Source organism: Mycteria americana, chromosome 17 (genome assembly GCF_035582795.1).
Source record: "Mycteria americana isolate JAX WOST 10 ecotype Jacksonville Zoo and Gardens chromosome 17, USCA_MyAme_1.0, whole genome shotgun sequence".
Classification (NCBI taxonomy): Eukaryota; Metazoa; Chordata; class Aves; order Ciconiiformes; family Ciconiidae; genus Mycteria; species Mycteria americana.
The window spans coordinates 12,601,416-12,624,915 of record NC_134381.1 but is presented as its reverse complement, the minus strand read 5'-3'; the positions used below and the strand labels follow the sequence as shown (position 1 = coordinate 12,624,915).

Sequence of the window (23,500 nt, the reverse complement as noted above, 5' to 3'; positions counted from 1 at the left end):
GCATGCAGGATAGTTTCTTTTTAATTTGAGAATTAGTTTTTATAAGCTGCTTGAATTGGAATGCTTCTCCTGATTTTTAACTACATAATTGCATGGTGTTTGTTAATTGATGAGAATAATCTGTAATAATAACTTTAGGAAAATTTAGTGTAAGATAATATAAGCTGACACTGATAATAAATACAAATTAAAGTTTAAATTTTCAGAACACAAGATGTACTGATGCCTGTTTGTAACTCGTAGCTGTGTTCAAGTTAGTGGCTGAATTTTTTGTGCTGGCATTGCTTTATTACATTTACATTCTTTAAATGAAATTTTGAAACATGACTACCTTTTCCTGTCCATTGTGAGTAGTTGCTTTGTAAAATGTTTAAAGTAGTTAGCAAAACTTGTTACTGAGGTGACTATTGTGCAGAAAGATGTTCCCTTTCCTAGGAAAATGCATATGAATTTCTGACCAACTCTGCATAGGTAACAGAATTTATGGTGTTCTGGATTGTACTGTACTTTTTCTTTCACCACCCTTTGGGTTTTAAATAGAGGTGTTGCCAGGTTTAAGTTGGTTATTTGGGTGCACTGGCAACTGTTTTGAATTCTTAAACCTGTTGTTCCATTGCAGTCGATGATTTAATTAATTGTTAGCTTAAAATTATTCAAATAGATGAATTAAATATAAGAGCAGTTTACAATTTTGTGGCTATAAGGTAGATTAATGTACAACCCAAATTTCAAAATAATTGGATAATATTTTGCTTCAGTTAATGTCTTGGCACTCTTTTATGCTATATTAACATTTTTGCTGTGTTTAAATTTGTTGTTGTTTCTGAGCAGAAGTAAAATCATCTATAGTTGCTTGCTGGTCAGTAGGGATCCTGTTACCTCTTCTTCCTTCCCTTAATCGTGTAGGGCTGGCTGTCATTGTCCCCTTCTTAACCCTCGCTGCTCTCCAGTATCTCCTCCTTCCTTCATCAGTCTGTGGATGTGTTCTTGAACCTCTCTTGGTGTCCCTCCATGCAAAGAGGATGGATTTCGTGTTTGTTTCATGGATTCAGGTGGTATTTCAAGCTGGATAAGATAAAAACTATTTGTATTTCTACCCTCTCTGTTTAGCATTTCACTTACAGCGACCTCACCTATACCTCACCTCTGGTTTAAGCTCAAGGAAATAAAACAGCATTCATCTTTTTCATCACTGAGTCATCTCTTCTGTCCATGGAAGACTCATCTTATTTGCTCCATTCTCTTGTAATATTCGAATTGCCCTCTTGTGAAAATGTATGTACTTTCTGAAATATGGTTGTGGGGTTTTTGGGTTGATTTCCCCCCCATGATCCACAGCTAAAGGTCTTGTCTGTACTCCAGGTAGTCTTTTCAACTTAATCTTGTTTTTCCTCAGGTTTCCCAATAGCCTTCCAAATACAGGTCCCCAACCTGTTGCGTTTTGTGGTGTATTGTTTCCCTTCTCTGACTCACATTAATATTGCAGTGTCTTCCCTTAATCATTCATTATTTTTCACAGATTTCTGCCTGTATTTTAATTTCTTTTCTCTCCAACTCCTACTTAGAGTTCTTGTTCCACTTTGAATGTCTGTTGCATCGCGTGTCTTTCTAAGAGTAGATAGTTTGCAACAGTCTGCTGTTCTTGCATTAGACCATCAATTTGCATATCATTTTATCAGTGCAGTTTTATTTAATTGTAGCTGCAGTATGGGATGTTTGTTACCAATGTTCACTTGTACAAGAGAAATAAAGCGATCCTTTATATTTAAGAGGCTCTGAAGTTGTTCCATTGGCGTGGAAGTGGGAGCATACGGTGAAAGGTTTAAAAATAAAAGTAAAAAAGACTTGAGTTAAGATACAGCTTGTGTATTAAATTCACAAGTGAATATGCAAAATTTTTCAGCAAAGTTGAGCTTTCTTTACTATTTCATCTCAATATATAGATATTTCGGGACATAAGCCAAGTGTGTATTGTGTGTTTTTAACAACCTTGCTTTCCATACGCTTTTCAAGTATCTCTCGTGTGTGTGTGGGGAGGAAGTCCTTTCAGCGACTGCCTCACCTTCATAAATTGTGATGTGACACAAAAGGGCTGAACATTGTATTCCTGCCTCATTTATTTTGAAAACTTTGCTACTGAAACCAAACTTAATCAATGAGCTCTGTGTTGTCTCCGATAAGTTATGTACTGGCTTTATTGATTGGGAAGGATTTTAGAAAACCCATGTGGGGTTTATAATGTCAGCAGTGTTTTGATTATGAAAAGAGTTGGAACCTTGGGACAAGGAACCAGGTGGTGTATGTCCTAAAGCCACTGGTGACACGGCTGGGCTGAATCCCTCAAGGGACACAGTTCATGCCCTGCACTTTAACTGTGGTGACTGGCTGCTATAGATGCACTTTTTGCTCATTAAAATGTTAAAAATCAAACTGCATGTAAAAAGATTTGTGAAAATATAAACTTGGGGATTGATCCAGAAAACTGGCATGTGATACCCCAGAGACACTGGTTTCAGCTACTGGGTAATTTACGCTTATCAGCTGTGTGTCCTGGATTGTTTGGGGGGTGTTTTTTTTTTTTTTTTCCTTTTCTTCTTTTTAGGGTGTATTTGCTTTAGAGACATTTATGTAGGTTTTTCTTTAAGAAAATAGGCATAGGGGAATAAAATAAGAAAACACGCTATTGATACTACCTCTGTGTTTCATGTCAGGTAAAAACATAAAAAGAATTATAAGATGCTGACATGGAGGGATTCTAGGTTTGGTTTTGTTATGGTTTTGGTTTGAAATTGTAAAGAAATGACTATTTTTCTAGGCCATAAGTAACCACCCACCTAAAGAGGTCTTGTAGAAAGTTGTGTGTTATGTAGGCATTGCTAATCTTTCAAACTGAGCAGTATTTAAAGGGGGGAAAAAAAAAAGAAAAAAAAAGAAAAAAAGCATTACATTTATAATAACGAGATTGCAACTTGAGCAAAAATTGAATAGTTCTCCAGTAATTGTATTTCTTCCATGCAAAAGATCAGCATTTTTGCTAATTAAAAGCTAATTCTTTATGTGATTTTTTTTTTTTTTTTTTAAATAGTTAAAATTTAAAAATAAGTCTCTGGTTAACCTGTACTAGCCTCAATTTTTTAGTTATAAATCAAGGCAGATAAGTATTGGTATCTAATGAGTGTCAAATTATGTCCAATAACATTGTAAAAGCCACATAATAATATCACTGTAAAGTCTTTCTTTAAAAGACAAGGCAATGTATAGTGGTACAGATTCAATATATTACCTCTTTAAGTGAAGATTTCATTTTCTGTGTTTAGGAAGCTATACATCACAAGAAACAAGTGCAAAGTAAGCTCTGAGTAATACGCTATTATCCTACAATAACACAATGCTGATGAGAGGCTAAAGTGTTTTATTATGTGAATGTTTTTACTTGCAGTTACAGTAATTATTTAAATAATAAAAAATAATGGAGAGAATTATTCTGCCATTTTGAAGTGACTGCTGACTTGTTATCTTTTAACACTGTTCTATTTCAGAATTCTATGTAGCAGCTACGTGGCTTTCTTTTTAAAAAAATAGATGTGCAGTCATTATTTTGAAGAGAATTTGTATTGATAAGGCCAATAAAAATATAGACACTTTACGTTCCTCTGATTATCATTTGATTCTTTTAAAATTCTGTTGTAGGTTTGTGATTTAACATTTTATGCATTGAGATTTCAGTTGTGGGTAAAGGACAACTGTGTAATAGTTACAATTTGTCAAGATGTACTTTTTGTGCACAAGCAAGCAGAGTTGTTCAGCAGACGGTAGATCCTTGTGGAAGTCAGTGAGATTCTGCACAAGGGTGAACCCAATCACAGTAATGAGGCCTTGACTATCAAGGCTTTATTTTGTATCAAAATACATATTTCTGCAGAGTTTACTCTGAAACCTATATAGTTCCTTTCCAAGTTTCCTGCTGAAATTGAAAGGAGGCTACTTCTTTGCTTTACATGGCATTCTTCAATAGATCCTTTCTTGTTCTTTAAAAACAGGAGGTTGTTAAATAATCTATCAATAAACTGTCAAGAAGTCAAAGTTTCCATATCTGTTTCTGCCTGAAATCTTAAGAACTTGCTACATTTTATTTGTCAGGAAACCTCCAAAGAAGAGTCTATGAGCAGTTGAGCCTGAAACCATTGTTAAGAATGGGATGTGCTTATTTGAATTATGTAGGAGGAACATGTTCCTGCAAGGGAGTCAATATGTTTTCTGCTTCATTGAATAGGTTATTAGATTGATGTAGTTTGTTTGTTGAATGATGGCATTGGTTTAGAAATAAATGAAGCGGGAAGCATCAGTTTAGTTATTGATGACAATTTATTACTATTGGTCAGAAAAGTGTTGAATTTATCAGAGGGTTTGTCCTTTAGTCAGGGTTATCTTGTTTCAGCTGAAAGCAGAAATACAGTTTACGTTTCAGGTCCTGAAATATTTAAGTGTGAAGGAGAATGAACAATGAATTGGCTGGTAGTAAAGGTCTGCAAACTGGGTAGACCTTTATGGTGGGTTGTGGGTTATAGAATTCAAATTTTGAATATTATAGAACTATATAATATAAATGGATAACTTTTGTGTATGAACTTTTGTGTATGAACACAACTATTTTGAGACTAAAATATTTCTGGTTTTGCCTTTTTAATGACTGCATTTGTTTAAAGTTGTAAAGTTGATTAATTTCTCTGCTGATCGTGTTTTCAGTTTTCATATTCATGCTCATATTCATTTCATATTCATTCATTTGAGATCATGCAAAGGCTGTGCTTAAAAGTTTGTCTATGGTGCTGTTTTGCAACATTTAGAAAATGGTTTGTAGGTTAAACAATTTGTATTAATTTTAATACACGTTATTTTAATCAGTCTTTTAACACTCGGATTTTCTTTCTAATATCAGTAGGCAACGTTAAACATTCCTGCTATGAGACCTATTGGCTTTATCTTTTGTTATTTGTCTTGCTGATGTTAGGAAGTATTCTCTAATCCCCCAGACCTCTGTTCCTAGGTAACAGTCAAAAGCTGTGCCAGCAGAAGTGGTCCTGCCAGGCCAAACCCATGTGGTTTGGTGTTATTCACTATGATCCATATGGTCAGGGTAGAGATTGTCCCTAGAGAGGTGTTAACACTCAACAACCCAACCTCCTCCTACTCTTCGGAGAATTGCTGGATGGCTCCTGCTGCCTGCCCATGTGTGAATCTTGATTAATTTTTCATTTTTAATGAAGTTTGATCATGTTTATTATTTCACATGATTGACTGCCTGGTACTCCTTCCATGTAATTGATAAAGCCCATATTTCTTCATCTGTCTCTTATTTCTTCAGGGCAAAGTTGTGAAATTGTGTGATGTGGTTAATATTAGATTTATTGGTCCCAATAGATGTATAAATTATCTCTTTTTCTCTCCACAGGAAGTTCTACAGACTTTGACCAAGTTTTGTTTCCCCTTCTATGTGGACAGGTAGTGTTAGCTTTTCAAACTTTACAAGAAAATAAGCTTGTCAATAAAACCACTGTAGAAAATAAAAACCATACCATTCTTAATGTTCTGTCTGCTTGACTGTGATTTAAAGCACCCAAGTGCAAATTATAGTCTTAGAATCACTTTTTCCTGGGGTTTTTATGGGCACCATCAAAAAAAAACGTTTTAAAAGTTTGAACTGTTCAGTGGCAGCAGTAGGAGTGCATTTTGTTTTACTTCTATGTAATACTTGGATGTGAAAATGCTTGGGTGGTAATTGTCAAATATGCATATCGATATCAAAGCTTCGTGTGTATATGTATTTTATTTCTTAATTGTCAAAATTTTGGCAGAATAATGAATTAAGTGCTTTACATTTAAAGGCCTCTTGATCTTGTTGGAATGCTGGTGCTTTACTTGGTGGCTAGTTAATGTGGCTTCTACTTTTAGGGGGAAAAATTGTGAACTAAGTTACAGTGGATTTGACAGGAACTGAGGATATTTAATCCTTGTAATTTAGAAAACCCCAGATCTTTTTTTAGCTTTTTGGTTTTGCTTTTACTGTGGGTTATTTTTGATGGTTTCATGAAGAGAACAAGCACTGAAATTTTGAAGGGATGCACCACTGCTCGTATCGTCTACAAGCATCATTTAATTGGTTAGCATCACTTAGGTCAGCGAACACACTGAACGTTTTTGATTGATGAAATTGGCCTTAACTGTGATTAAACTGCTAGAAATCTTTTTCTCATTTCGGTGAAATCTGTGATATTTACAGTAGAAATTGATTTTCTTTACAAATCAACATCCATTTCTAAGATCACTTCTTGTTTGAGCCGTTGTTCAATTTTCTTAAAATATTTCTTTCTTTTTTTTTCCCCCACCCATAGGCCAGCTGGTATTTCTTAGTTATCTTGAAATTCTGTTCACTAGTTTCTATGAATGGAGGTGAAATCTCACTATGCTCCTCTGGAGATAGGAGTCTACATAATAAAACCACTGCTACACTTTGTCCTCCGATGTAGTAATCTGGGGTTGGAGGAAGCTGAAAGCTTGAATGGATCATGCAGACGCTATGGTCTTTCAACCCTCCAGGTGGTTCCTGCAGATCAGGGTTGAGAGACATTGGTGAGGCGCTGCTGGAGACAGCTATTATTACCAGTGCCTCTGCTGTACCAGATTTGTACATAAAAAGAGAATTTGAATATCCTGGGCTGTCAACATGAACTACTTAACCAGTGCTTGTTGACTCAGATGACCTTTAAAAGCCACAAATGCTTCTTATAATTTGGAATCACTTTTTGCTGATCATCTTTTTCCTTTCCTAAGGGGAGGGATCGGGGAGGTGCTTATATGTATTTTTCTCATGTATGTGTTTCTCCTAGAAATATTTATGCTTACTATGTGTAGGTTTATTGTACCTAGGAGTTTTGTTTGTTTTGTTGTTTTTTTTTTTTTTTTTTTTTTTTTTCTCCAGCAATATAACATTTTGAAAGATAAGAACACTGAAAACCCATATGGGGTGCAAATGAGAACATAGTGAAAAGTGATTCCCATTTCTGGATTCGCTTGTTTGACTGAATATCACAGACGGTCACTGAAAAGACTGTAAGCCAACCATTTTGAACATAAAGGAGAGATTGTAACCCGTGGCATACTTAATAATTTAAAATGAAGAATGGACTTTCAATGCTTCAGAAAGTAGAGGATGTCCCAAGTTAAGGATATGGCAGCTGAAGGAGATGTGTGTGCTACTTCTCTTCTTGATGTAAAAATACACACACACACACACACACACACACAAGCAGAGGCGTGTGCCTAGGTATATAAATAAATACTTATTGTAGTCCTCTCTGATGTAAATTTGACTTAGCTTTGAACTGTGTGTGGGAATTAACCTGCCAGTTACAGCAAGAAGGTAAACAGTCTTATATCACTGAATGCAAATGAATTTAATGTGACCATGATAAAGAGAAAAATACAGTGCACCTTACGTGCAAAATGTTCTTCATCTTTTAGCTACTTCCAAGTTTAGAACCGATCAAATACCTCTTCTTAGAGGCTATTTCTGGAACTCAACAAGTGACGAATTTGTACTAGTTGGTCTTTTCTTTCCTTATTTACTGTTTACCAGCTACTGAGTATTTATTTATACATTTCTTATATTGCATTTAAAATAAAGTTATTTAAAGTAGTGAGCAGGTAGCCCCATAATGAAATTACTTCAGACAATGCTTTAATATTCCCTTCAGTCTTCTCAGCAAACACTTTTTCTACTTTGAGATGAAAGGAAATTGCTTCTAGAAGAAATACTGTCTTCAGTTTATGTCAGAAAGGCTCTTACAGTCGTGTCTTACAGAGTTGACTAGCACTCTCTAGTGGGATTTTATCCCTCTCTATGCGCCTGAAAAGTGGTATGTTGGATCAGATCGCCAGTTACTGTAATTCTTAGTCCTCAGGGTGGGATTTTTTTTTAAATATATATTGTTTTGTTCATTCTGAACAAAAAGAGAGAGAAACACTCAAGTGGTTTCAGTAAAGGCCTTCCAAATACTTAGGTACTATTCCCAGTTAACTAGGTTGCCTTGTTGTTAGCCGTGACAATTTCAGTATTAGAATCTCTCTGCAATGTTGAGAGGTTTTAAAATTATTATTCTTAATATAACAGTGGAGATACTGGCTCACTGTTCAAATAACTTAGGAACATGGGATAATACCTTCTGTTGGAATAGTACTCTGTGTAGGATGTCTCTTCAGGATCCGTGTAAAATGATCAGTATGAATTACGATGAAGAGATACTGATACAAATGATCAGTAATTCGTAGTCACTAAAGAATAGACGCTACTTTTCCTTTCCCCAACTCAGAGCCCTAGTAGCATTATCAGTAACAGAACTTAGGTTTTCAAGTCCTGCTAGAGTCATGTCCCCAGTTTGTACCCTGTTTGTGATGACTTTTACTTGGGGAAATTTAATTTACGTAACTACGTTCTGTCTCATGTACAGTATTATGCCAGGCTTTCACTGGAAACTTCTTGATGGTAGAATTGTGCTCAATGGTACTTGAGTTAAGTCTTGCTCTTCTGACTTTGATGTTAAACAGTGGTATTTCTTTAACACGTGCTGAGAAAGGACATAAGTCTTCACCTACATGTGTGTCTCTTCTAAGGCTGCATGTTTTATAAACAGGTGGCAAAAGCTGAAGATGTACTATTGCCTCTGCCAGATCACAACTTCAAATGATGATAGGACACCAAGATTTTGAGGCAAATCAAGATCTTCTGCACATCTGATTCTTCTCTCTGCTGAAAGTTTGGGCACTCATTGACACAGACTCTTAATACTTTTTATATTGATCCTTTTTATACATATTGTTGCCAGTGGTCAAAAATCACCAGGGACTAGTTGCCCCTTCCTTTAAGCAGTGGACCATGAGTTTTCTGCTCTCATGGTTGCAGGCTCAAGGCAGAGGCTATTCTCCAACTGCAGGAGTGAAGAACTCCACCTCAGTCAAGTATCATATCAGGATTAATTTGTGTTAGTCAGATATAGCTAGTGATGGGGGATTTTTAAGAAATCACTCCTCCTCTCTCCCCTTCCTTCCAACCCTAACTTCTGTCTGCCCATTCAGAGATGAGATTTATGGTGCTTCCATCCTGTTAGGCTCTAAATAGACCTTCTTCCCATTTGGAAATACAGCTACGAATCTTAAGTATTGATATTAAGATCTTAGGAAAAGCACTTTTTATGTTGGGAAGTTTATCCTTCTGTTGAAGAACTGACAACTGAAACTTGAGCAAGACCTATCAGACATCCTTAGTTTCTGCAGATCACATAAATGCAAGAATCTTTAGGTTTGCTTTGGAGGAACCTACCAACTTGTCACAATTGTTTAATAAACAAGCTTCTCCCTGCTGCAAATGAAGCATGTTTTTTTTTTCCTCTTCCATAATTTTAATTGTCAGCTAGAATGCTATTTCTCACACACTCTGCTCTCAACCTTGTTAAAATTAAGCATATAATCCCCTTTTAAAACACCATACTAAAATCACCATAGTAACATTACATCCAAGCTTTACAGATAAAACACAACACCAGTAAGGGATTTTTTGGTATCCCCTAGCAGCTCAGTACGGTTTATGGAAATGGTTGCTCTGTTGACATTTAGAATTCGGTAGGATGATAGTACTTATGCTGTCTAATTCTCAGACTACTGAAATGCTTTTAAATATCTGTCTTTTTGTTCGTCTGTGAATTTAGAGCACTTTCTCATCTTCATCACTGCATGTTTTTCCTTCCCTGTTTGGAATCCACTGAAGGATTCTTCTTTCTAAGCTGGACAGTGACATCTTTCCCATCTGGATCCAACTTTTATTTCTGAAAGTCTATTTTGCTTTTTTTCTCTAGGCAATGAGTGTATGCTCTCCCACACAAATTGTTTATTGCATTGTATATGGCATCATAGAAGAGAATATTTGCTCACATTTAAGGCTTGTGACTGTTAGTTAAATGGCCTTGAATTTAATGGGGTTAGTTGTTGCTGTTGGTAGGACTGACTAGTAAAGGTGCACATGTAAATGCTAGTCAGTTTTCTCAGTTCTCAGTAAACCTAAAATAAACTAGAACATAACCTGAAATAAGCATTAATTTCATATCATTATGAGGTCTCAAAAAGATCTAAAATTGCAATGAAAAGTCCTCTAATAACTCTATTAGTCCCAGCTTCACCACTAAATGTCAAAATTTCTGTTAAACAGTAAATCTACATCTCTAAAAACTGGGAGGTGAATTGGGCTTGGGTTATACAGAATCTACCATCGCTGTGCATAAGCATTTGATTAACTTTAGACAAATGTTGTAATATGTCAAGAATGTCTTTCATTTTGTTAATAAATAGCATTGAGAAAGTGCCGTGCTTTAAATGTAAAGCATCTTATTTGATCTTACTGTACTATTTTGGGCATCACCTATTAGCAGTAAAATATGGATGTGAATTACAGTATTTTTAAAGACATGAATTTTTAAATGCTGGGTTTTGGGGTTGGTTTGTTTGTTTGGGTGGTTTGGTTCTCGTTTTTTGTGTTGTGTGTTTTTTTTTTTTTGTGGTGTTTGTTGTTGGTTGTGGTGTTTTGTTTTGTTTTCCAAAACTGTGTTTTTCCAGTTTGGGCAGATTTTCCTGTAGTGATACTTTCCACTGTGGTGTGAGTGGGAGCCAACATCTAAGAATGTTATTAGTTCACTTGTGCTATTCTTGAAGAGCCGTTAAGATCTTCCAGATGAGGCAAATGACTCTTAATTTTGAAAAATCACATAAAAGTCCTACAAAATTATTTTTATAGTCATGTCTAGCTTTAGCACAGTGTACTTTTGATTCTAGTTTATCTTTTCTTCCTTTGCACGCTATTCTAGTCTTTCTTTTAACTGATTGCCTAGCTGCTAGAGTAAAGGAGAGTCCCCTGGCATGGTTCCAGTTGCTGACCATTTTGGGATGATGTATCTGGCATACATGCAAAATTGGTAGATGGATAATAAAGCTTCTACAAGTCAATATCCAAATGTTGAAGAAGCTTAGCATGTTATTAAACATTGTCTTGCTCTTGGAGTAAACCAGTTCTCAAACGAAGAGTAATAAAGAAATATTTTGGGTTATATGAGAGAACATGGGTTTGGTTTGTACAGTGTGTACTGCATTGAAGATGGCTGATAGTCATAGCCGTTTTCATTTAAAGATAAAAACATTTTAGTATCCTCCCACACGTAAAAAATGGGACACCCCCCCCCCCCATGAAGCAACTAGCATATTTAAGTTTCTAGAGGGTGTATACTCTCAAAGTTAATTTCTCAAAAAACTCTGCTGAAAGAGGAAATGTTATAGGTTCAATGACTTAGACTAGATACTTTTGACACAGAGTTAGCTCAGCATTAATTTTTTTCCCCTTTACTCTCTTCATTTTCAGCCATGCAGTTAACCAAGTTGGGCAGAACTTTACATTTGTGCTTACAGACATTGACAGCAAACAGAGGTTTGGATTCTGTCGCTTATCTTCTGGGGCCAAGAGCTGCTTCTGTATCTTAAGGTAGGTCTGTGGTTTGGCTTTTGGCTGACTCTAGGAAACAGTGTTTGACTTTGCTGTGTTACACTGCAATTATAATTTCCAGCTGTTCAAAATTACTTTCCTATCTGGTCCTCAAAGTCACTGCTCTTCTGCAGAAGTGATGCAAAATATCTTGCACTTTGAGTTCCTCTGTAGATAACTATATTTGTTTGTAGTCAATGTTCTTGAGTTAACAATGTGGAAAAAAATAAAGTCTCTTTGCAGTAATGTGATATGACATAGCATGATGGCAGCTGTTATCTTTAGCTGTCACAACTGATCTTGTTAAGACATTTTGTGGACATTTGTATATGCAAGTTTTATTAACAAAGCATCTGTTGGTAACTGAGAGAATGTCACTGATGCTGTCCACATCCCAGAAGTTTGTATGTATGAGCTTTATTCTGTCCCATTGAGGGTTTTGTCAAGTTTGTCATAATAAAGACTGTTAATGGAAGTTGGAAACAATGCGTTTCGCATAAAACGGGCAAAGAGGCTCTGTCAGAGTAGTTTTTGATGACCCCCCCCCAGACATGTTGGAATACAGTCTGTAATTTTCTATTTACATTTGCTGCAAGAAATGATGCAAGTAAAATCAGTTTTAATATCTACCAGCGTATTAGTTCCATTAAGAACTTCTGTGGATCGAAGATTTCCACATGGCATCCAGCCTGTCTTGTTTTAAACAAATTTAACAATCGTCTGTCTTCTGCTTTCTGCTTTTTCCATGGTCATGAGAAATTGGAAGTTTTGGAGCAATGGCCCAGGTAAAGACAGCTCAGAGTTAACTGTATGAACAGCCAGCTAGGTGACTGAACAATTGCTCGAGCAATCACAAATGAGGACAATTTCCTCTATGAGCAATTGTAGACATCTGTTTCAGTTGTCCCTGGTTTGCTTTTCATGTGAGAGAATCCAGTGTCAGGAACAAGAAGAACTTGTCTTTGTCCTATGAGTGCTGTGTATTGCACGTGACAGAATGGGACCTTCTGCGTATATGTTATTGAATATGACCCCCTGGAGAATTTCAGGGATAATACTGCAAAATATAAGAGCACCTATCAGGAGCAAGGACACTTCTCATTTCATTGGGTTGCATACAGCAATGCCATGGAATAGATTTTGGATTGATGTATGTATTTAAAATGAACATCTGTGCCATTTGTGCTGGCACTAGACCGGTGAAGATACCAAATGTTTGTTGCCTTGTACTTCAGCATTATACTGATGGCAGTGATCTGCTAACTAGGCCTTCATTGAAGAAGCTTAATATTTGGAGAATTTATTGTGAAATCTACCAGAATTACTAATTAATTGTGTGGGAGGCAGGGTGGCAGGAGTTTTCTCAGTATCTTCCTTCATCCTTTCTTTTCTTTAGTAGACATTTCAACTCTTATTAGCTATGGCAATCCAGCAATATGGACCGTATATTGAAGATGGGAAGGTATTTCCCTAGCTGTTTCCCCGTAGCTGCTACCCTGTATAGTTGGGGTGCTGATTCACTCTCATGTGGGAAGTGTCTGGTTACATAAGGTAACTTTTCCTGATTAATGACAAATTAAATGGGAAACACAGTTTAAAAAGAAAATCTGAATGAGGAGTAGTATGAGTCCCTTCTTGATCTCTCCTGGATAAGAGTTCTTTGCTGTCAGCTCCCTTATGTTGAGTGAATGCAAGAAGAAATGGAGGAGTTATGTTGTAGTTAAATGCCTTCTGCTTCAACTCATAACCAAAAAAAAAAAAGAAAAAAGAATTTCAGTGCAGTTCAGCAGTGGATGAATTGGGACTCTTAGCTTCATTCCTATTGCTTCTTTCTCCTGTGAACTAATGAGAAAATGAAATTTCGTCATTAATGCAAGTGAATGTAAGTTTTAGAGGATAATAAAGAACGTAAGTCAGCATTACACGGATTCACTTGCTCTCTTCCCAGGACTGCAGCACCCGTTGTCGATGTAAGTCTTCTCAGTGTTCTTTGTGAATTAAAGGATGCTGCATGGTAAATGGATGGGTCAAAACATGCTGCAGAATGTGAGAATGATACGAGAAAGCAAATGGGGATGAAAAGAATGTATGTTTGTTTATTTGTTTTTAAATTACAGGTTGGATGGCAGCAAGCTTCAAGTATGCCTTGCTATGCTCAGCGATAGTATAAGAATTAAGTGATGTTGTGTATTATTAGAGATGATATTCACATGTTTGTCAGTCAGAGCTTTTATGGGTCTGGCCATGGTAAAATGGTTTGGAGGTAGAAAATAATCACACATTAGATTCAGAGAAAAAGGAAGTTCTTTTCACTCAGCCGGTGCTTTAAAAACTTTCTGCAGAAGTCTAGAAGCAAAGTTTAAAGCTGAGACAGTACTCAGAAGGCCAGAAGTCAAGGTCTGAACTTTGAGTTTTAAAGTGACCCAGAGACTTTTTCATGTGGATGCAAAGTACAGTAAGGCACTTCTTGGAGTTCAATAGCAGTAAAGTTATCCACATGGATGTAGCTCCTGTGGCCAGCAGAAAGGCAATTCCATTTTACAGAGTAACTCTTTCGGCTATTTTAAACAGTACTGTTTAGAAATCTGCTTTCAGGATAGTTTTCGTAGTTTTGTTCCTGCTGAGGATAGCATCACACAGATTTACGGAAATCTTTGATTAATTTTAAAACTGCATCTTCTAGGTGTTCCGTGATGTTTCTTTTGATGTAGAACCACTGAGTCTGTCTCTCTTACTCTGTTTTCTTTTTTCTTCACTTGATTTCTAGCTAATCATGAAACTACAATGAACAAATGTTGTATGTAACACAGAGTTGTAGAGGCTCTATAGCATAGATGACTCCTTTCCACATTTCAGACAGCAGAGGGCGGACAAAAGCGCAAAACAAGTGTCACAGATGGTCTGGTGGGTTTTTTTGAGGTTCTAAACGGTGAAGTGAATTAAAAAAAACCCCACAAGCTCATGTACCACACATCAAAATCTCCTGGGTAACTTGGAATTCTGGACCACCTTTTTCAATGCAATATGTTACAAAATTTAAAATATGTTTTTTAATCTTTTCTTTTCCAAATGATGAATGCATAGCAAATTGAGAGCTAATGTCCAAGTCATCAAATTCTGAGTTCTAATTTTGTAGTTTTAATATCCTAGAAAAATTTCCATGCCCAAAGATTTTTTTTTTTCTTTCTAAGACTTCATTTAAGGATGTCAGGATTTTGGCTGAAATAAAATAAATCCTATTGGATATGCATTAAGAAGCTGAGAGGGGTTTTTTTGTTTGTTTGTTTCTAGAGGTTTGCTTTAATCTAACTTCATCACATTTGGCATGGGCTTTTGAGGGTGAACAATATAGATAGTTCTGAATTTAGTGAAAAGCTGTAGTCTTCTATTAAAAAAAAAAAAAAAAAAAAAGGTGTGGAGCCATTCCCAAGCTGCTGTTGCTCACTCTTCTGAGACATCATCTTCAACTCCTTAATCAGGCACGTCCCCTAGTTTTGTTTTGGAATTTGTATACTCTTGCTTGTCATCTTTTCTAAATCTTCTGTGTATGTAGAGAGGTAATGTTCTTTTATTGGGGCAAAAGAGTCTGGAAGGTGTCGAAGAGGTCCAGAATTTGTTCTTGATTGCTATTTCCTGCTAATTGCAGTGTGCTGAAAGATGATGTAAACATACTGATCTACTGATATGATCTCAGTGATAAGAAATAAAATAACAGTGTCAATTTATCTTTCTGCTTTTGTATCTTCTTAAAGCATATAGATGCTTTCAGATTCTTAAGAGTTTTGCATGCTGAGGCTCTTAATTTTAATTTCCTCATTGTTTTAATGTTAGATCTCCTTACTAGCTTATTCATATTTTCAAATTTCTAGCAGCTCTGGCTGTACTAACTTCTCCAGAAGCCAGTTTGTTGGTTACATTGTGGACGGTGTTGTTCAGTGGCTCAGCTTTATTTGCCTCTTTGGCTAACTCCTGTGATCTAGAACTCCTAAGAGGCACAAGCACTGATGGATTTTGACATTCTTTTGGTGGGAAAGTAATGCATAAACCAGTTTGTATTAGTATCAGTAAATGTACTGAGAGGAGTAGTGTGTTTTATTTTACAATCTGTTTTCTCAAAGCTTAAGTGGACAAACGCTTTTGTATGCAGTCTGCTCACAGGGGGACAGAGTTAAAAATCTCATAGCTGAAATTACTATAAGCATGATACCTCCACTTGTACTGTTTCTGAGGGTCTGAAGATGGGCGAAGAAAATGAAGATCGGGTATATAAAGCTATGAAGAGACTGCTGAACATACGAAATTCTAAATTCTATGGAGACATTGAAACACGAAATTCCCCCCCCCCCCCCCCCCCCCCCCCCCCCCCAGAAAGAGATCAAGTTCTTGCATGAAGACATTATTTAAAAGTGCATATCAGTTTTCAGTTTAGCTGGGTTTTTTGTCCTGACTTTTGTATGTTGTAGAATCTCAGACTCCTGACAGCTTCGTCTTTCTGTAAGATCATGAAGGAAGAAAAAGTTATGCTTTAGGAATGTAAAAAATGTTGTTAACTCAGTCTGAATACATTTTTTGATACACTTATTGCAGAATGTTTAGATAATAAAACTAACAAGTTTAATTTTTAAAAAATATTTTTATCTTTTGTCTTCTGAAATATTTCCAGAATTCAATGTAAGAACCCAGTTACTGATGCTTGAAAAATTCTTCAGGTTATAAACAGATAGGATCCAGTCATTTCTTCAAATGTGTTTTTATTTTATATTCTGACCATTTAAACTTTAAAATAAGTTACATGTTTATGAAACACACTGCTTTTAAATAAAAAATAATGGCAATGTTGAATGTATGATAGCCTATTTAAATGTATGAACTGATTTAAACGTGTAAGTCAGTGTAATGATTTCAGGTCACATAACATAATAAAATGGTGACTTGAATAGCACTATTTTTTTATTTTTGGTATAGATAAAAAAAATCATATGCATGTTCACCAAGTTGACCCTAGTATTAAATGTGTACTTCTCTTATGTCAATGTATGTTTGGGTTTAAAAAATAAATTTAGGAGTTTAACTGAGAAATAATATTTTTGTATTGATTTAACTGAACTTTTGTAGTAAGTAGGTATAAGGCCAAGTATAATAATTGTGCTCTTGAAAACCATTTGGCAGAATGGTTTTGAAGTAACGTTCTTACTGTTACTTAGTTTGCTTCATAGTCCCTTATTTTTGAGTTAAGATTCTGAGGCCAGTAATTTGAAAAATTGAGTGAAAAACACTCTGAAATAAAAATGTATCTAAAAAAACCCCCACAAAATGCCCCCAAGCCCCCAGCACTTCTACAGTACAATACAGCCATCCTAATAAAACTGTTTTTAACATTTTTGGAGAAAGTTGCCAGTTTGTGTAAAACACTAAATTATCAGTCTAGTCTGGATTACTGTTGTGTGGTAGAGTATTAAATTCTATAAATGATTTTGTATGTGATTCTTCACTGATTGTATTTAAATATATTTTCTAGGATGTTGCTAAGCTTGTAAAATATTATGATTTACTAGTTCTTAAGTTATAAAGCTGGACAGAATGTCCATTACAGTTCTCTGTTTCAGTAGAAGTCAGACTCATAAAAGCTATGGCCATCAGAAGTCAGTGTACTTGTCCATCTATGCAGATAAATATGTTGCCTTGTTAACTGCAGTTTATCCACAAATGTGATTTTAGTCAATTTAATACTGTATATCATATGCAAAACTTTTTTTTTCCAGATATTATAAGAACAGCTTTGGGAGGTGTTAGGTAAATGCTGCCAGACCATACACAACCGTTTATCCCTCAGAGGCTGCCTATATGCTGTTTTTTCCCTTCATATCAAAAAGGGTTGTAGCAATAATAGTCAAAACTTCCCGAGAAGAGAACGTGGTCGTTGGTACGTGACTGAGATGATGGTAGTTACTGCTTTGACAACACTGGAGAAGTGTATGGAACTGGACAGGCTGGATTGCCCCGCAGGCCCCGAGATTTGTGTGCACTTAGTGCCTTGAAGTAACTAGACTTGGTGGACAAGAACTCTCTCATTCCTGTAAGCGTGTTTTAGGTACCTTGCATTTTTTTATTATTAACTAGTAGAATTTCTGCTTTATCTGTTAAACTGTGAGCTATCGCACCTATGTCTAACTGCTTGAAGGAGCAGTAATAATAGAAGTCAAAGATTTTTGTCTTGCTCCAAGTTTTGTTAAAGTAAAAAAAAAAAAAAGAAAGAAAACTTTGTGTAGTTTTCCTTTGGTTCACAAACTTACTGGGCAAAGTTACTGATTTAAGAAGGTGCTATAACCATGTGCAACTCTGATTTCAATTTTACTTCATTTGAAGTTTTCAGTGGGTATTCAGCTTTCGTACCCAAAATGAAAATCATTCTTCTGAAGTGAAATGCAGAAACATTTGTGTGGAAATCCCTCTCGGACAAAATAGCTAAGCTCTGCACCACTCTTTTTCTAAGATAAAAAGAAATGAATCTATAATAGTTTGTGACAGATGGCAGAAAATGTAACTAACTGAATGTGATTCTGTATGGAGTTATTTGAGGTTTTTGGTGTGATTTGTTGTGAGTTCCTCTCCTCCCCCCTTTCCTTTCCTTTGATTGCAGTCTTTGTCCATTTATTCTTAGGATAGAATAAGATTTCTGAGCAGGGGCCTCTCTTGTGGTGCAAAGTGAGAATTGTTTTTAATTGAGCAGAAACATGTGGAAGGATCAGGAATATCTCAAGGGATTACAGAAAAATTCCAAATTTGTACTACTTACAGCTTGTGTTTAGAGCAGGGTCTGCTGGGAATAAATGTTAGTTAGTGTGACCTGTGACCTTAAAAACTGTTGACATGGATTTCAGCCAGAAACTAGCCACAGAACTCCTTTGTTAAGCTCATTCATAGCTCCTTGAAAACTCTAGTCAGTGAAAGTTGCCAGCTCAAATCTAAGGAAAGCAGAGCCCTTTTTTTTTCCTTTTTTTTTTTTTCTTTTTTTTTCCCATGCTTTGGAAACAGTGGACGCCCCTTAACCAGCAAGACTTCTTTAATAGGACTGCATCGCCTAAACTTGATTGGAATTGACAGCTTCCTGGCTCAGGCTTGCCAACTGGCAGGGCATTGATGCATAGGGGACAAACAGCTTTAAGGGCCTGTATACCACTGTTTGTGTATGTGCCTCCGAAATGTAACACACTTCTGTTGTGATACCTTCTAATGTAAAGAAAAAAATCCCAAACCCTGAACGCTGCTTTTAGTTCCACAAATCTTTCAGTTATTTTGGGGGAGAAAATTGAATATTTGTGTGGGATTTTTTGTTTTAAAATAATTGTCCTGTTGTCTTCTACAATTTTCCCTTTTCACTGATTTGGCCAAAAGCCACAGAAAAATATTTACACTTGGGGGAGGGGGGAGGAGGAAGAGATATTTTGATTTTAGAATTTTGACTTTTTTTTTAAATGTGGCCGTATAATACTTAAAAATCTGATTATCCCACTATAAAAGGGTTAAATTTACAAAACCTCCTTCTTGTGCACTCATTTCTTTACAAGCTTTTCCACTTAATGGGTTTCGTGTGTCTTCAGCTGATTCTGTGGTAGGATTCATTATTTGGCCTGCATGAAGGCTTACCTGACTTCAGTTGTACTTTTGAAGTAAGATGTACCATCACATCAGTACGTTATGTTGCTGCTATGTATATCTGGTGATACGAATAGGTACAAAATGGGATGCGGGAAGGCGAATACAAATTTTGGTTGATTTTAAGTGGGAAAAAAAGTATGCAAGCCAAAGGAATCTTCATGAAGAATCATTGAGCAGATAGAGGGTAAACTGAGATTAGATATCCTTAATTGATTTACAATGAAACTTCATGCTGTTTCTCTACTGTGGGGTAAAGTCCCACTGATTCAATATCCTTTGAACAACCTGCACTGTTAAAACACCCAGATATTACTGTTTTGATTCAGATATTTCTTAAAGACGTGATTTTGTAAAAGTGCACACTATGTAAGGCCGATACGTCTTTTGGAATATCTTCCATGTTTTTTTTTTTTAAAGAAGAAAATAGTAGATGCGAAGGTGATCAGCCAGTTTCTCCCAAGGACAGTGCAATATTAACCAATAATGACTATTGTTTTCTAGGGATGGAGGGGAAGGGTGGTGGAAGAAATCGGAAGCTGCTTCCCCCTTGTAGCCATCCTCCTCTGTTGAAGGCATAAGATTCTCACCCTTTTCTTAGTCTTTATCATCCTCTTGGAATTCTTGTGCTGGTTTTTGTAGCCTCAGAGAGCTGGACTTCCTACTGAACTAATTGCTGATCAGCTGAAATAATTTGAGTTTCAGTGGATTCCACCCGCTCTTCCAGAGTGGACTTTGCTGCCTTCCTGCATATAGAACATTTTGTTCATGTTAATGAGTCAGGTTGGAGTAATTCAGCTCAATAAAAGCTTGAGCCTATAGAAATTCTTTAATAACCTATGGAAATGATTAAATACTTTAATTAGAAAGATTGATTACTTTTGTTGTTGTTCTAAAATGTTCTGTAGCTGTTGTTTGTGAAGGAATATTTGCAGATGAATAAGGAAGGACATCCCATTCTCACTTTATCTGGATGAAAGTGGAACGTTAAAAAAGCACAGGTTTGTAATGCATGCTTTGAACTAGTGTTAATAGGAATTTTCTTCTATGGAGTATACAGACTATCACATTAACAACAGATAATTTAATGTATTTAGTAGTAGTCTGATATATGGGAAGGCTGAGCCTTAGAATTCTTCTTGTTAACTAAAAATTCTTACCTGATTTACAGTTTCTTCATGCTTTGCTTTTTTCCTTTGCATACATAAAAGTAAATTAATAGAAAGTCTATTTTGTGCCTGGTAAGAAAGTAGTTTGACTACTTTTTTTTTTTTTTTTGATTTGCTGCACAGCAGAAAAAAAAAGCCCTCTATCTGGCTGCCTGCTGCTTTGAGGGAGATAGAACTGAACTATAGTTTAAGCTTTTGCCATTTTCCCACTTGTGGGTTGTACATGGGGGCTTTTGCCTGGTTGCTGTTCACAAGCATTGATTGCAAGAAGAGCAATTACTGGGGTTTGGGTGTTTTGTTTGTGTCACGTCCCCCTCACCCCTCCCCAGTCTTACCACTGGTATATGTAGACAACTCAAACTTTAATATCTTGGAGTGAATTGGAAGATGGGGAAGGGTACTAGCACAGAGAACAACATGGTACCAGGACCGCTGGGTACTGTACCCGCTTTTCACTTGTGACGGATGCAAAGAACTTGCAGTCTCATGACCAGTACCTTAAGTACTTTTATTCTGGCAAGCTGGGTAAAATAGATTTTGGGTGCTTTTTCTTGGTACGGTTAGGTTACACTTAGTTCATCGTAGCCTGTGTGAGATTAGTGCTTTTATCCATTTATGTCATTTTATTTTATAATTACTTTTTAAAAATAGTTTGTATAATCCACTTTTTTGAAAGGAGAGGAAGAGAACTGATAATGAAACTAGGCTTGCCTACAACAGAGAAAGAATTTCTTTTGCTAATTTAAAGCTGTAATTGCAAGTCTAGGCTGCGAGCAATGGCTGTATATAACCCCAGCGTAGAGATATCCTTTAAAAAGCAAACAAACAAAAAAACCCCTCTATATCTCCCTTTCTCTATCTCTTTAACCTGATTTCTTCCCTTCCCCTTTTTGCTGTTAGGCTTCTGTGTGGACACAGAAAAATATTGCTGTCTAATAAAATAAGAAAAAAAATCCAGACTTTATTTTATGAGGATTTACTATAGTTGTATGTTGAATAAAATGGTAATAAACAAAATCGATGTTTTGCTTCCATATGTATATATATGATACTTCAAGCCTTCCAAAAAGATGTTTGGTAATGGCTGGAAATGGTATGGAACACTTTTTGGACAGTCTGTTTGGTCCCTGTGGTGTAGCGGCCCTGGAATCCCTCTATGTCTTAAAACGCTTTGGAGATGAAAGAAAATAGCAAACTGGTTCTGTTAGACATTGGCAAAGGCCACAAAAAATACATGTATGAATCATGAGAAACTGGATCTCTCCAATTCAACGGTGCACCAAAATTTTACCCAATAAAAGTGTTGTTATTGAGCCTCCATCTGCCGCCTTCATAGATTTTTTTTTATTATTATTATTTTTTAGCAGTGGATTCAATACATGCATTGAATGTAAGGAAGAGTTGAAGATGCAGACGTTTCTCAATTCCTTTGCACGGACCTTACAGAGAAAAGAAGAGAGGGCAGGCAAGACTCGTAGCTAGACTCTGACCTTCTCTCACAGAAATTCTAGTTTCTTACAAGCTTTAACTGTACCAAAACAGTTCGACTTCCTCTTCTGTGTATGACAGGAAATTGATCTAAAGTAGCTTAGAAAATGTGAGAATGCCACGAACGGTAGTATGCAGGGTTGGAAGGGGTCTCCTGTTGTTGCAGGCATTTTGCTTTAACTTGACATGTTTATAAAACAGTTTACATCTTAAAGTTTAGGGTTTTTACCCCTGCTGATTTGCTTAAACAGACACTGGCTTTTATTTTCAATTACTTGTCAGAATATATATGGAAAAGTGATGAACCTAGTGAAAAGAGAGCTTGACATCAATTAAATTTAGCTATCTGCTTTGTGTTTCTTCTTTCTGATACACTGTTTCCAGTATAGTTTTTCCAAACTTCCTGTGGTTTTTCTTTATTGTCTTTACAAGTTTTACAAGGTAGAGATGAGCTATTTAAAAATACTGTTTCAGGAAAAGAGGATTAAAATTTTGTATTACATCTGCTCATTTGTTGTCTTCTATTTTCATCTCTGCCATTAAACTTTTTTTAGACTCTAGAAACTTATTTCAGAAAGCCTGTAAGGTTGTCTTAGTATCTTATCTGGCTCAAGTATCTTTAAATAAATTTTGAAGTGTCCCTCAAGTTATATTAGCTTTCTGAAACTATATCCTCTGCAACACTGAATTAAATACACTACTAAAATAGTCTTAAAAAATTAAAAGCATGTAATAATGCATTTTTCTGTCCCATCATTAAAAAGCTTCTATTGAAGTTTATTCCTAGTTTTTCTTGGTCCTCTTACTGACATGATTAATAATGTTTGAGATGATTGATGATCAATGTGTTGTGTGTATGTATTTCATAAGGATGTGCATTCTTCTGTGTACGTGTGCAAAAACATGAGGTTTTCACATATTTTTGTGTATAAATGTCTGTCTAAAGAGCAATGTCACAAACCCAAGTCTTAAAGAATCCAGAGGCTTGTATTTTCTGTTTAATTAATATGTGAAAAGTGTGTACAGTATTTCCTCTTAATTGTTTTTTTCTTTGAAATTGTATGTGATATCATAGCTGTAGCAATAGAAATATTTTAAGACCAATGTTGAAAGGAGTCGATTCCACTGAACTCATAAATAATGAATTCTTATTTTCAACTAGATGTAGTTGGTAAATAACAAGTCAATAGGGAATATATTAAATGACACTGAGTGAAAAGCTTTGGAGTTTTCATTGTGGTGTCAGTAGGTCTGTTAAAGGCTTTGCTAGCTGAGCTTGAAGTTTTAAAGCATGATTGAATTAGTTTAAATATTTTTGTTGAAACTCAAACAGGGTAGAACCTTGCTAATCCGCACACCTCAGTCACAGACAGAAATGGCGAGCTCCATATGTGGCTCAGCAGAAATGGACAGGGCTGGAGTAAGGTTTCATATTTCTAGGCTTCATTTTTCTTAAATATACTACAGTATGCTTACTATGTCAAATTCTATTTATGTAATTCTTCATAGTAGCAAAATCAATCCATCATAAAAAGGTACTTTTTCTCTTTTTCCAGTCTTTTACCCTTTTTGTTTCACTTTTATGTACACTTCCTAAATGTTACCGATT

The 23,500-nt window shown here is 35.9% G+C and overlaps 1 protein-coding gene across 5 annotated transcripts in view; it reads left to right on the top strand.

The window, feature by feature from the left end:
- DENND1A (DENN domain containing 1A) overlaps positions 1–23,500 on the top strand; it is a 218,184-nt gene that overhangs the window by 50,589 nt on the left and 144,095 nt on the right. For all 5 annotated transcript variants that reach the window (XR_012778177.1, XM_075519367.1, XM_075519366.1 and 2 more), the window contains exons 4-5: positions 5,453–5,502; positions 11,459–11,578. Coding sequence is in view for 4 of the 5 variants with exons in the window: in XM_075519367.1 (XP_075375482.1) it covers positions 5,453–5,502; positions 11,459–11,578 (170 nt within the window). In the remaining variant the exon portion in view is untranslated. The remainder of the gene's footprint in view (positions 1–5,452; positions 5,503–11,458; positions 11,579–23,500) is intronic.